The sequence below is a fragment of the Oncorhynchus gorbuscha genome, linkage group LG14 (assembly GCF_021184085.1).
Source record: "Oncorhynchus gorbuscha isolate QuinsamMale2020 ecotype Even-year linkage group LG14, OgorEven_v1.0, whole genome shotgun sequence".
Lineage (NCBI taxonomy): Eukaryota > Metazoa > Chordata > Actinopteri > Salmoniformes > Salmonidae > Oncorhynchus > Oncorhynchus gorbuscha.
Window position 1 is genome coordinate 14,965,511 of NC_060186.1, and position 13,688 is coordinate 14,979,198.

At 42.7% G+C, this 13,688-nt stretch overlaps 1 protein-coding gene and 1 long non-coding RNA gene across 5 annotated transcripts in view; one reads left to right on the plus strand and one right to left on the minus strand.

The window, feature by feature from the left end:
- LOC123994520 (pendrin-like) overlaps positions 1-13,688 on the plus strand; it is a 15,296-nt gene continuing 1,608 nt past the window's right edge. For 2 of the 4 annotated variants that reach the window (XR_006831661.1, XR_006831659.1), the window contains exons 1-17: positions 909-1,127; positions 2,835-2,987; positions 3,136-3,275; positions 3,586-3,696; positions 3,900-4,096; positions 4,253-4,417; positions 4,705-4,857; positions 5,223-5,305; positions 5,850-5,997; positions 6,521-6,634; positions 6,724-6,801; positions 9,289-9,384; positions 9,647-9,753; positions 10,302-10,371; positions 10,462-10,554; positions 10,668-10,763; positions 10,986-11,236. Coding sequence is in view for 1 of the 4 variants with exons in the window: in XM_046297206.1 (XP_046153162.1) it covers positions 2,848-2,987; positions 3,136-3,275; positions 3,586-3,696; positions 3,900-4,096; positions 4,253-4,417; positions 4,705-4,857; positions 5,223-5,305; positions 5,850-5,997; positions 6,521-6,634; positions 6,724-6,801; positions 9,289-9,384; positions 9,647-9,753; positions 10,302-10,371; positions 10,462-10,554; positions 10,668-10,763; positions 11,006-11,236 (2,022 nt within the window). In the remaining 3 variants the exon portion in view is untranslated. Of the gene's footprint in view, positions 133-908; positions 1,128-2,834; positions 2,988-3,135; positions 3,276-3,585; positions 3,697-3,899; positions 4,097-4,252; positions 4,418-4,704; positions 4,858-5,222; positions 5,306-5,849; positions 5,998-6,520; positions 6,635-6,723; positions 6,802-9,288; positions 9,385-9,646; positions 9,754-10,301; positions 10,372-10,461; positions 10,555-10,667; positions 10,764-10,985; positions 11,237-13,688 lie in introns of those variants that run through there. The other 2 variants (XR_006831660.1, XM_046297206.1) reach the window with 2 other exon arrangements.
- Positions 927-13,688, minus strand: part of LOC123994521 — a 23,648-nt gene continuing 10,886 nt past the window's right edge. The window contains exons 2-3 of the long non-coding RNA XR_006831662.1: positions 9,247-9,357; positions 927-2,981 (exon numbers count right to left, since the gene is read on the minus strand). This is a non-coding gene — a long non-coding RNA (uncharacterized LOC123994521). The remainder of the gene's footprint in view (positions 2,982-9,246; positions 9,358-13,688) is intronic.

Here is a 13,688-nt window from a genome sequence, read left to right on the forward strand (position 1 = left end):
GAGAGAGAGAGAGAGAGAGAGAGAGAGACTCTATTTGTGAGAGGATACTTCATTTTCCGTGTTTGTGGTCAAACCTCACTTCTGAAAAGGAGCAACATTCTGGAATGTAGAACAACTACCCAAGGAGATCAGGTAAACGATTATGACACAATACTTTTGTAGAAGTAGAATCATTTTTTAAATGTTTTTATTTGTGAGAAAAAAAAGTGCAACTGTGTGGTCATCTAATAACAAAACGAAATGGAAAAACTTTATGGTCAAATTGTGCACACAGTTCTTCAGACATAATCAGAAAATAGCACACACACACTTACACACACACAGCAGGGTTTGGCACAAAACAAACCCATTTGATCTTATCAAAACATAGCGTTTGGCAAGTAACTTCTATGACAGACTGGACAGTGCTTCTTTACTGGCTCAAGGCGTATCATGAAAACAATCCAGACATGAGCATCAAGTTCACTGTGATGATACTTGTATCAATATGTGTAAAATAGTCTACTCACTGTTTCATGTTCTAGTATTGTAGTGGTGAGGGACCTTACTGAACATTCTGTGCTAAGGACAGGGTCAAATAACGTTCAGTGCATTCAGTCCCACTTTCAGTAATCAGTTACACCTCCACAGGTCAACATGAACTATAGATGCGCACCCCCCACACACACACACACACACACACACACACACACACACACACACACACACACACACACACACACACACACACACACACACACACACACACACACACACACACACACACACACACACACACACAGCCACCCTTGGCAGAATTTTCTGTTGGGCTCTGTAGATTCTATAGCTCCCTTGTGCTTCCTCCACCGGCAACACTCAGACAGACATACCCCTTACCCCTCTGCTCCCCAACTCCCCCCGGCCCCCACCCTCATATAAGCCTTAAACACAAACACACACAGGGATGGGGCTCTAAGAAACAAAGAGAGAGAGAGTGAGAAGGAGAGTATGACATTGAAGAATTAGCCCTAGACTGTTTGAAAGAGGATGTGTAATGTTTGTGGTCAATTCGTGGGATGTACTTTTGTTATTCACTTCTGAAAAGGAGCAACATTCTGGAATATAGAACAACTACCCAAGGAGATCAGGTAAGTGATTATGACACAATACTTTTGTAGAAGTAGAATTTTTTTTTTTATGTTTTAATTTGTGACTCATGGATTTGTAAATATTTATGCAACTGTGTGGTCATCCAGCCAAACAAAATGGACAAACATCATCAAATTGTGAACACAGTTCTTCAGACATAATCAGAAAATAATTAAAGCAATATCCTAAAATAGAACACTGAATTAAAATGATTAGAGGTTATCAAATAAGGATATCTATGTTGGTCTGTAGTGCACCTTTTCAAAACCTTGTGGTGGTGGCCTTTATATAACAATTACAATAATATATGCCATTTAGCTGATGCTTTTATTCAAAGCGACTTACAATGGTTTTGATTGGGGGACAAGCCCCCAACTCTGGCTCTGATCCACTGACTCGTGAATATACAGTTAATGAAAGAGAGAGTTTGTTCCGTGTTGAACACAAACTCCATCTTTCACTCAAGCCTCTGGTGTCATATTAGGTGTAGGTGTAGAATATCAGACCCACCCCTATCCGGCCATCCAGTGTTTTCCTATGTCACAAAAGTGTGTCTTATTAACTCGCAGACTAATGTGCTTTAAAAATTACATTTCCTAACTGTGGTTAGCTTTCCCCAGATTTTACCCTAGGCTAGGCTAGGCTAGGCTAGGCTAGGCTAGGCTAGGCTAGGCTAGGCTAGGCTAGGCTAGGCTAGGCTATGCTGAGTTTTGGATGTATTCTTAGCCTGGCACCGCTATGTCGTTGGTAACCCTGTTCCTTAGTGACAGCTTTGGGGTGAGATCAAGCTAAGGATGCTCTTGGCTATGGTGCGATGCTGAAACCCAACAAGCAGTACTACTGAGGTCAAAAACACAGAGGGAGATCTTATGACCAAAACTTTGTCTAACTGTCCCATTGTAACACTCTGTAGCAATCAATGACACCATGTATGAGGGGGTTTCCCTCTAACAGAACCTGAAAAACATCACAACGTGTGAAGAAAAACATTATTAGACGAATCTACTATAGAAATCATGGATACTTTAGCCTAACATGACTGTGCCTAAATTATAGTACTGTCCTGTTTTGTGTTTTTGACCTTTGACCTCAGAGTAATCTTGGTGATAAACTCAGACATCATGTAATGAATTATATTTTATTGACTGTTTTGGAAAGATACAAATCAAATTGCCTCTTAGATAAAAACATGGAGGAAGCTCCCCAGTTAAATCTGACACCTGTTTTTTCTGCAGTCACTATATCAGGTCCCTAATTTTTTTTATTGTCACAAAATCGTTGTGTCATTATAATTCACACTTGATAAGATAAAGCAAAGGTTTCACTGGCTGGCTATGTGTGCCATTCCCCAAACTATATGGTGACAAGCAGAGAGAAATAAAAGCGAGAAGAGCATATACATTCAAACAGGCTTTTCTCACTACCCTGGAAGTGCCAGGTTTGATTGAATAGGTCTGTAAGATCACTCACATAACAGAGGACAAAAATCGGATAAAACTGCAGTTCCTCACAATAAAATGACAGCTCTTAATAAAGATTGTAAAATTTAAAAAAAAAGACCAGCTCTATCCCATTTGTATATCTCTCTGTCAAGCAAATCTTCAGAAACTCTTTCTAACTCAAGATGTTTACACTTCATAAGGGAAGGCACTGGTGCTCACTGGTTGTGTTCCATGTAAACATCGCCATCATGTCTGTCTCCTCAGCAGGTGGAGCGGTATGGATGCCCACTCTCCAGAGAACCTGTACCCATACACCGTGTCCAGACCCATCTACTCCAACCCCACGTTTGAGGAGGACAACGAGAGGCAGGCCCGGGAGGAGAGGACCCTGAGGGAGAGACTCAGCCGCACCTGTGGGTCAGTTTGGACAAGATTTTAATAGTCTTACTGAAAGGAAAACAGGCAACATTTTGTATGTTTGGTCTGTGAGAAGTGAATCTGTCTGTCTGTATCTATGCTGACTGTAATAATGTTTGACATTAAATATCTGTTTTTTCCAATGCAGCTGCTCAGGTAGGCAGGCCCTGAAGGTTGTGAAAGGAGTCTTTCCTGTCATTGACTGGCTCTCCAGATACCCAATAAGAGAGTGGCTTCCCAGCGATGCAATCTCTGGTGTTAGCACTGGTCTGGTGTGCAGCTTACAAGGTGTGCGTCCCAGTTTTCTCTAAACCAACTGTAGTCGATGTGTAGATTCCACAAATAGCAACTTTTTGATTTTCCAGTGTGACCATATGGCATTCTTTCCTCACTGTTGTAATCACCCATGGCAAGCTGCTTTGAACCATTTCATGCTTAGACAGTTTTGTTTAGTGCTCTTTGAAATAACAGGTTGTTGAAACTGAAAGTCATCAATCTTGAAAGAGTAAACATGTCAGACTGCAGTTGCCCCTCGTCAATTCTCATGTGAGAAGACAAACACTGCTCATTTTCTGTGGTTTATTTCTTTGTGTCTCAGGCCTGGCCTATGCCCTGCTTGTGTCCGTGGCTCCAGTCTATGGACTCTACTCTGCCTTCTTCCCCATCCTCACCTACTTCCTGCTGGGCACCTCCAGACACATCTCTGTAGGTAGGGCCCACCCCTCCACCTGACTGACACCTGGACTGACCATTGACCAATCACTAATGAACTCATCCATCTCCTGTGATTGGACATTTAATGAATGAAGCAGAGACGTATCAAGTCAAATATGTAACAATGCATTTACAAAGGTGGCATCAATTGCGCGTGCACTTATCAGGTGTCTCCCTTGCCTGTTCTCCACCCCTCAGGTCCGTTCCCTGTGACCTGTCTCATGGTGGGCTCCATCGTGTTGACCCTCGCCCCCGATGACCACTTCCTGCTTCCTGGGAATGGCACCGGTGTGAATGGAACAGAGGCTGATGGGATTGTGGTGGACGTGGAGGCCATGGAGGCCCAGAGGATCATGGTGGCGTCCTCCATGACTGTGCTGGTCGGGCTGTTCCAGGTAACTATTGAGTTAAAGATTCCGTGCAAAGAGGAAGACATTGATGTCCCACAATGATCTGACACCATCTTGTTCATATTAATATAAGAGTTTTTGCTGGTCAAGTCATATGGTCTACTGTATCTCCATGGTGACCAGGTGATCCTCCCCATACAGGTGGTAATGGGGCTGCTCCAGGTGGGCTTCTTGGTCCGTTACCTGTCAGACCCCCTGGTGGGCGGCTTCACCACGGCCGCTGCCTTCCACGTCCTCATCTCCCAGCTGAAGATAGTCCTCTCCGTCCCCACTAACAACCACAGCGGCTGCTTCTCCATCCTCTACGTGAGGGCCCAATAATCGAATACACACTGTAGAAGAACATCTGTCTAGATTCCTTTTGATTGGCTGTTAGTGTCGGAGAATTAATTCAGAAAAAAACATCCTAGAGTTTTCTATCCATTAAACAACATGTGGTTATTGGCAAAATAACAACGAAAGAGCTTTCTATTTAGTGGTCATTCTATCCAACTAGGTTCATTCGAAGGCCTACTTTGCATTGAACAAAAGGCACATCTCAGGGATAGAGTCAGACATAAAGATCACCACATATGACCGATTCCTCTGTTTAGACGCTCATCGACGTGTTTACCAACATCAGACAGACCAACAGAGCTGACCTGGTGGCCGGGCTGCTCACCATTGTCATCGTCATGGCCGTAAAAGAGGTCAACTCCAAATTCCGGCACAAGATTCCTGTCCCCATCCCCATTGAAGTGATTGTGGTAGGAAGTGGAATGGCTCACAGTCAATATTTTACTGTTGTGAAATGATAACGATCCGTGTTTGAGATTCTATAAAATGCAGAATATCCAAACATGTAATAGGGTCTACGGAGAATTCTGAGGACATTATGGGCTACTATTAATGAGGTGTTTTTAGAACTTCTCCACCAAGTTACATCATCCTAAGTGATAAAATAACTATAACCTAAAGATGAAATGACTGTATATGTGCGTATCTCCTGTGTCCCATATGTGTGTGTTACATGTGTGATACATGTTTTAAGTGTACAGTAAACCATCATGTCTCGCCTCTCCTGTGTCCAACTGTCTCTATCTCCACCCCAATCGACCCCCCTCTCTCCCAGACTGTGGTTGCCGCTGGGATCTCCTACGCCACCGAGCTGGAGTCGCGCTACGGTGCCAGCATTGTGCACAGCATCCCCAGGGGGTGAGAGCCCTTCCTGTGGCACTTCCTGTTTCCTGTCCCCAAAGCAGAGGATGTTCTGGAGTTTTTTATGGACAGACTTAGAATCCTATGGTCATCCTCGTTAAGTCATTCAGCAGGCGCTGTCCTAACCAGACCAACTTGGCTTGTAGTGTTACCATCAGAGTATTAACAAATGGTTCCAATAATAATATTAACAAATGGCATGGAGAAACACTCCTAACAATACGAAACATAACTGAAAGACTATTTAAACAACAATATGAGTTCAATACAGTTAAATTGGCTACTGTACATTTCCTAAATTAAACACAATATCAAAACTGTAAAGTATATGATGGTCCTTCTGTAGCTCAGTTGGTAGAGCATGGCGCTTGTAACGCCAGGGTAGTGGGTTTGATCCCCGGGACCACCCATATGTAGAATGTATGCACACATGACTGTAAGTCGCTTTGGATAAAAGCGTCTGCTAAATGGCATATATTATATTATTATATTATTATTATTATTCTTTTCCAATGTAACTTGTGAGGTGTTTGTCCCACAGGTTTGCTCCAGCTCAGCCTCCCAACACAGAGCTGCTGTGGAACATTCTGGGCTCCAGTTTCTCTACAGCAGTAGTGGGCTATGCAGTAGCTGTCTCTGTGGCCAAGGTCTACGCTGCAAAACACGACTACACCATCGATGGCAATCAGGTGTGTATGCTTGTGTGTGTGTGTGGTACGTTCCAAACTTCCTGCCAATCAAGTTCTTTCCCCAAGCAGACTTTCTCTCACACTGTGGGAGTCGACCTGTGATGTGAGAGTGTCTATAACCAAGAGTTTAATATGACCTTCCTAATGTCTCTCTGAAGCAATGTGAGCATTGTGGCCAATATCTGTTTTTTGGAGTCACTCCACGCAAACACACACATAGTCAGGACACCACTAAAACACTGTGTTGGTTATTATAGTAAGTATCACTTAAATGCTTCGTTCAATGGGTTTACAGTAAATCAACACTCCCTACCAAAACAGGATTTGTATATTGCAAATTAGCACCAATGCAAATGTTTTCTAAATCAAGGCCCTAGTCTCTATGACATCACACTAGAGCACCGGTACAGTATGTTGAAGAACAACATTTGCAGATTGACACTGGTTTCTCAGCTGTAACATGTGCGATGCTCCATGTGTCATTTGCAGTAGATTGACCAGGCTCTCTCCCTGTGTGTCCTAGGAGCTGATAGCGTTCGGGTTCAGCAATGTGTTCTGTGGCTGCTTCTCCGGCTTTGTGGCAAGCACTGCACTGTCCCGCACCGCTGTACAGGAGAGCACCGGCGGCAAGAGTCAGGTACACTATACAGTACTTATAGGCAAGAAAAACACACACACACACACACTAACAGGGTGCCGTTACAAACATGTGTACTATTCTTACAGGTGGCTGGTATAATCTCAGCTGTGATGGTAATGATTGTGATCCTGGCTCTCGGGAACCTCTTGGAACCCCTGCAGAAGGTGAGGAAGAGATCCAAGCTGCATAATGGGTCAACTCATCAACCACATCCAATGATAATGCAGAGTGTGAAATGGGATTGCTGTAGAACAGTGGTTCCCAAACTTTTTTAAAGTCCCGTACCCCTTCAAACATTCAACCTCCAGCTGCGTACCCCCTCGAGCACCAGGGTCAGCGCACTCTCAAATGTTTGTTTTTTTGCCATCATTGTAAGCCTGCCACGCACACACTATAGGATACATTTATTAAACGTGAGAATGAGTATGAGTTTTTGTCACAACCCGGCTCGTGGGAAGTGACAAAGAGCTCTTATAGGACCAGGGCACAAATAATAATATAATAATAATCAAACTATCTTACATATAAAACCTTATTAATTCATCAAAAATTGTGAATAACTCACCACAGGTTCATGAGAAGGGTGTGCTTGAAAGGATGCACATAACTCTGCAATGTTGGGCTGTATTAGACAGTCTCAGTCTTAAATAATTTTCCACACACAGTCTGTGCCTGTATTTAGTTTTCATGCTAGCGAGGGCCGAGAATCCACTCTCACATAGGTACATGGTTGCAAGGGGCATCAGTGTCTTAACAGCGTGATTTGCCAAGGCAAGAAACTCTGAGCGCAGCCCAATCCAGAAATCTGGCAGTGGCTTCTGATTAAATTCATTTTTCACAGAACTGCTTGTTGCATTTTCGATGAGGCTCTCTTGTTCAGATATCGGTAAGTGGACTGGAGGCAGGGCATGAAAGGGATAACGAATCCAATTCTTTGTGTCGTTCGTTTAGGGAAAGTACCTGCATAATTGCGCACCCAACTCACTCAGGTGCTTCGCTATATCACATTTGACATTGTCCGTAAGCTTGAGTTCATTTGCACACCAAAAACAAATTATGGAAAGATCTGTGTGTTGTCCTTGTTAATGCAGACAGAAAAGAACGACAACTTCTTAATCATAGCCTCAATTTTGTTCCGGACACATTGAACATAGTTGCGGAGAGGCCCTGTAGTCCTAGATTCAGATCATCCAGGCGAGAAAAAACATCACCCAAATAGGACAGTAGTGTGAGAAACTCATCATCATGCAAGCTGTCAGACAAGTGACAATTAGGGTCAGAAAAGACAACTTTAATTAAGCTCGTCTCTCAATTCAAAAAAACGTGTCAATACTTTGCCCCTTGATAACCAGCGCACTTCTGTATGTTGTAAAAGTGTTACAATGGTCGCTTAATGCAGAAAATACGCAAGAGTTCAGGGGCCTTGCTTTAACAAAGTTAACCATTTTCACTGTAGTGTCCAAAACGTCTTTCAAGCTGTCAGGCATTCCCTTGGCAGCAAGAGCCTAACGGTGGATGCTGCAATGTACCCAAGTGGCATCAGGAACAACTGATGGCACGCGCGTTGCCACTCCACTATGTCTCCCTGTCATGACTTTTGCACAATCAGTACAGATATCAACACAGCTTGAAGTCCATTTGATGTCACAAAGCTGCCCAGTACTTTACAAATTATCTTCTCATGTCATGGTTTCCAGTGGTTTGCAGAAGAGGATGTCTTCCTTAATTGACCCCCCATAAATATAACGGACATATACCAGGGTACCAGGCCCGACATGTCTGTTGACTCATCCAGGTATAACGCATATAATTCACTGGCGTGTAATTCACTGGCGTGTATGTTTTGTTTAAAAACATCTCCTGCCATGTCACTGATCTGATGTTTGATGAAGGCATTTGTCTGTATAGTTTTTTTGTTGGCCTTTTCCCCAGCATTGTCCCATCCATATCCGCAGCAGCAGGAAGAATGAAGTCCTCCACAATAGTATGGGGCTTGCCTGTCCTATCCACTCAGTAGCTCACCATATAAGACGCTTCTAGCCCCTTCTTATTAATGGTATCTTTTATACATGTCTTAATACTTGAAAGTAGTCTTTATTCTCGCTCAAAAAACCTCTGTGGTTTATTTTTCAAATTGTCATGTTTCGTTTCTAAATGTCACAACAGTGAAGGTTTCCTGCGACAGAGTAACGGTTTATTATTATTATAATTATTATTTTTTTAACCTTTATTTAACTAGGCAAATTAGTTAAGAACAAAATCGTATTTACACTTGACAGCCTAGGAACAGTGGGTTAACTGCCTTGTTCAGGGGCCGAACAACATTTTTTTTTTTACCTTGTCTGCTCCGGGATTCGATCTAGCAACCTTTCGGTTAATGTGATTGGATGTTAATTATTTGACTAGGCTACCTGTATTTGACGTTGTGTTGTTATTTCGCTGAACACTAAATGGTTTCATTTTATTTTTGTCAGTGAAACGAGGCTACTCAGACGAGAAAAAAAACTCACCCAAATGTATAGCCCTGTTGGAAAATATAAATGTACTGTTTGAAAATGGTTATTTGACGTACCCGACGGCATTGCGCATACCAGTTTGGGAATACCTACTGTAGACTAACACACTAATCCAGCTCTGTATGGTTCCCACAGTCAGTGCTGGCAGCCATCGTCATCGCCAACCTGAAGGGAATGTTCATGCAGGTGACAGAGGTGCCCACACTGTGGAGACAGAACAGAGCAGACTGTGTGAGTAACACTGACACTCAGCAACGGTGTAGAGCACCATCCACTTTCAATCACCTGAAGTAGATGACATGAAAGCATGATCAACTTGGAATACATGCATGGATTCATGGAATAACTATACATGTAATCACTGGCAGTAAAGATACCGCAGTGTGTTGATGTCACCCAATCCACTGTATTTCACTTCAATGTAACAATTGTACTAGGACTTTCTCTGCTGGATCTCATCATATGTTAAAACTGAAACTTGTTATTTTCCAAGTTCATCTGGCTGGCGACCTGCCTGGCTTCTGTGGTGTTGGGACTAGACGTGGGACTGCTGGCTGGCCTGGTGTTTGAGATGGGAACTGTCGTGGTCCGGACACAGTTGTGAGTGACACATAACACCTACAGCACGTAACACAATGCAATGGAACCAATCACATACATTACTAGATGCATTCTGTGAAGGCCTAGATTAGATGTCCTATTTTGATGTTGATATTGTTGTGTACACTACAGTATTTACTCTGTATTATAAATCCTAAATCAGAAGATGAAAAGATATCCCTGGCTCGCGTATTTGACCACGTGCCCTTCACCGCTGTGTAGATAAGAGTCTACAGACGTCAGTCAACGAAACTATGGGTAACACTGAGCAGGCCTCTTCTGTAATCAAAGGCTATTAGGATGGCTTTGAAGTCTTCAGCTCGTGTCATTAGAAATATCAACCTTCCCAAACCCACTGATGTATAATGTAAAACAAATAAGCATTAACAAAATAACTGCTAAGAGATTCTAGGATTCATATGCTTGATGTGTCCTAGTTTAAAGTGTCAGTATTTATATTTTCTGTCTACAAAATATAAATGATTAGGATGGCACTAAGACAAATATATTTCATTTCTAAAAATATATATTTTCCTCCTCATCCATAGTCCTGCATGCTCTACACTTGGAAACATACCCGGCACAAACATATACAGGAACATGAAAGACTACAAGAATGTAAGACATCTGATATGTTTGAACTCTAATTAATATATACCAGAAATGGATGCCAGAAATAAATGCAATAATGAGGACTTCCTCTGTCAGATTGCAGAAGTTCCGGGAATTAAGATTTTTAAGTGCAATGCTCCCATCTACTTTGCCAACATTGACTACTTCAAAGAGCGATTGAGAGTCACGGTGAGAGAGCTCATTATATTTCCCCTTGACATTGTATAGATTGTGGATAGGCCTTATCATTCTACAAGCAGGCAAGATGAAAGTTTGTTGTGCATTTGACCTTTGACATGCAGGTGGGGTTTGACTCTGTCAGAGTGTTCAAGAAGAGGAATAAGGCCCTCAAGAAGATTCACAAACTCATAAAGAAAGGGAAACTGAGGGCGACAGAGGTACGATACAATCTGATTATTGATAACATTTGTCTGTTCAGCTCAGAATCTTTTGAAACAGGGAAATTCCATCTTTCAGTCTCCTTTCAACCCTTTGCACTCATTTAGTTTTGCTCTGTAAAGTGAGCACAGTACCTGGTAACCAGTTAGGATTTTAAGATAGGTTGTGGAAATACATTTGACTTATTGATTGATTGATTGGTTGAACCTCTGTTCACCCAGACCGGGAGGTGGTATCCGAGGTCTCCCTGGGTGTCGACAACAAGGGCTTCGAGAGCGAGCAGGACAGTGGTCGGGAGTCCGGACAGGTGGAGGACGGGGATTGGCCTGTGCCAGAGGTGGAGGTCCGTGTGGATTGGGCCTTGGAGCTACCAGTCAGGGTATCGGTACCTAAGGTCCAGATCCACAGCCTGGTACTGGACTTCTCAGCCGTGTCCTTCCTAGACGTGGGGGCAGTCAAGTCCCTCAGACTGGTAGGTCGGACTCTACTACTGATACCATCCATATGATATTCTACAGAATAGATTTTACAGGCCAAAGTTCATTCAAAGACTAAATATCCCTTACTACAGTGTTATAGTGAGTCATCTTACTGGGGCAGGTAGCCACCCCAGTGGTTAGAGTGTTGGACTAGTAACCGAAAGGTTGCAAGTTCAAATCCCTGAGCTGACAAGGTACAAATCTGTCGTTCTGCCCCTGAACAGGCAGTTAACCCACTGTTTCTAGGCCATCATTGAAAATATGACGAGGCATCATGTCACTGCTTATACACAGTGCCCAGGCTCATGACAATGACAATGCACAAATGACAAAACTAAAGGAATAAATACCCTCTGTATGGTTCAGTGACAGTCAGTGACGTTTAAGATGAGGGAGGCCATTTTTTTTTTTAATAGCATGGCCTTATTACTATTACAGCATACTGGATGATTGCCATTCGTATTCCATTCACCCAGCTCAATGTAATATCGATAAGTTTAGGCTACATGATACTAACATTTCCCCTACCCCCATCATGAGGTTGCTACAACCTAGCCTGTGAATGACAGTTTACAATGCAGGTGCACTGGTCGAGAGAGAAATGAGAGTAATCAAGGTGACAATGACACATTCAATACTGTATCGCACGCTCTTGAATGCATCTAGCTGATTTAGGGTGTATTCATTAGTCCAACAGTTGCTAATTAGTTTCTTTTGGACCAATTCAGGTATGTTTATCCCTGTTTTGTTACATTTGCTTCCGTTTAAGAAATGTTTTTCAACAGAATCTTTGGAATGAATAGTAGTCGAATACAAATGCATGACAATTTTGCCCGTTGTATAATTCATTTTCGCATCTATGCTCTCTCCTCCTCTCACCTTTTCCCATCACTTGTCGACTTCAGTGCACAACACATCAGCTATCTGTGACCAGGCAAAAAAAACTTTCCAAGCCAAACCTTCATATCATAACCGCTAACAGTTACACACAGTCTACATCATTGTCACCATATTAGCTAACGTCATAGTAATAGTCAACAAAGCTACTAATAACTACAATCATGAAGTACAGTGTACAGTCAGCAAGCAGTTTAGCAGTTACACCGGTGGGCCCCGGTGGCAATACATTTATAAAACCAAAAGATTACCTTGACTTGGAGAGTTCCCATGTTTGATAAATATAGCCAGCTAGCTAACATAGCATCCCTCTCTGTTTGAGCTAAGTGTTTGAGTAGGCTAAACTAGCTAGCTGCATTAACTACCTTAGTGAAACTTCAAGGAGAGCGGTTAAATTGTTGTGAAGAAGGCTTCAGGGCACCCAAGAAAGTCCAGCAAGCGCCAGGACTGTCTCCTAAAGTTGATTCAGCTGCGGGATCGGGGCACCACCAGTACAGAGATTGCTCAGGAATGGCAGCAGGTAGGTGTGAGTGCATCTGCACGCACAGTGAGCCGAAGACTTTTGGAGGATGGCCTGGTGTCAAAAAGGGCAACAAAGAAGCCACTTCTCTCCAGGAAAAACATCAGGGACAGACTGATATTCTGAAAAAGGTACAGGGATTGGACTGCTGAGGACTGGGGTAAAGTCATTTTCTCTGATGAATCCCCTTTCCGATTGTTTTGGGCATCCGGAAAAAAAGCTTGTCCGAAGAAGACAAGGTGAGCGTTACCATCAGTCCTGTGTATTGCCAACAGTAAAGCATCCTGAGACCATTCATGTGTGGGGTTGGTTCTCAGCCAAGGGAGTGGGCTCACTCACAATTTTGCCTAAGAACACAGCCATGAATAAAGAATGGTACCAACACATCCTCTGAGAGCAACTTCTCCCAACCATCCAGGAACAGTTTGGCAACGAACAATGCCTTTTCCAGCATCATGGAGCACCTTGCCATAAGTCAAAAGGGATAACTAAGTGGCTAGGGGAATAAAAACATCAATATTTTGGGTCCATGGCCAGGAAACTCGCCAGACCTTAATCCCTTGAGAACTTCTGGTCAATCCTCAAGAGGCAGGTGGACAAACAAAAACCTACAAATTCTGACAAACTCTAAGCATTGATTATGCAAGAATGGGCCGCCATCAGTCAGGATGTGGCCCAGTAGTTAATTGATGGCATGCCAGGGCAGATTGCAGAGGTCTTGAAAAAGAAGGATCAACACTGCAAATATTGACTCTTTGCATTACTTCATGTAATTGTCAATAAAAGCCTTTGACACTTATGAAATGCTTGTAATTATACTTCAGTGTTCCGTAGTAACATCTGACAAAAATATCTAAAGACACTGAGGCAGCAGACTTTGTGAAAATTCATATTTGTGTCATTCTCAAAACTTTTGGCCACGACTGTAGACCTTCATTGCAAAACAGTGTGTATTAATCAATTATTTGGTGACGAGAATATATTTAGTATAGGTTTATGTAAAAAGGATAACTTTTTTTCATGTTTCA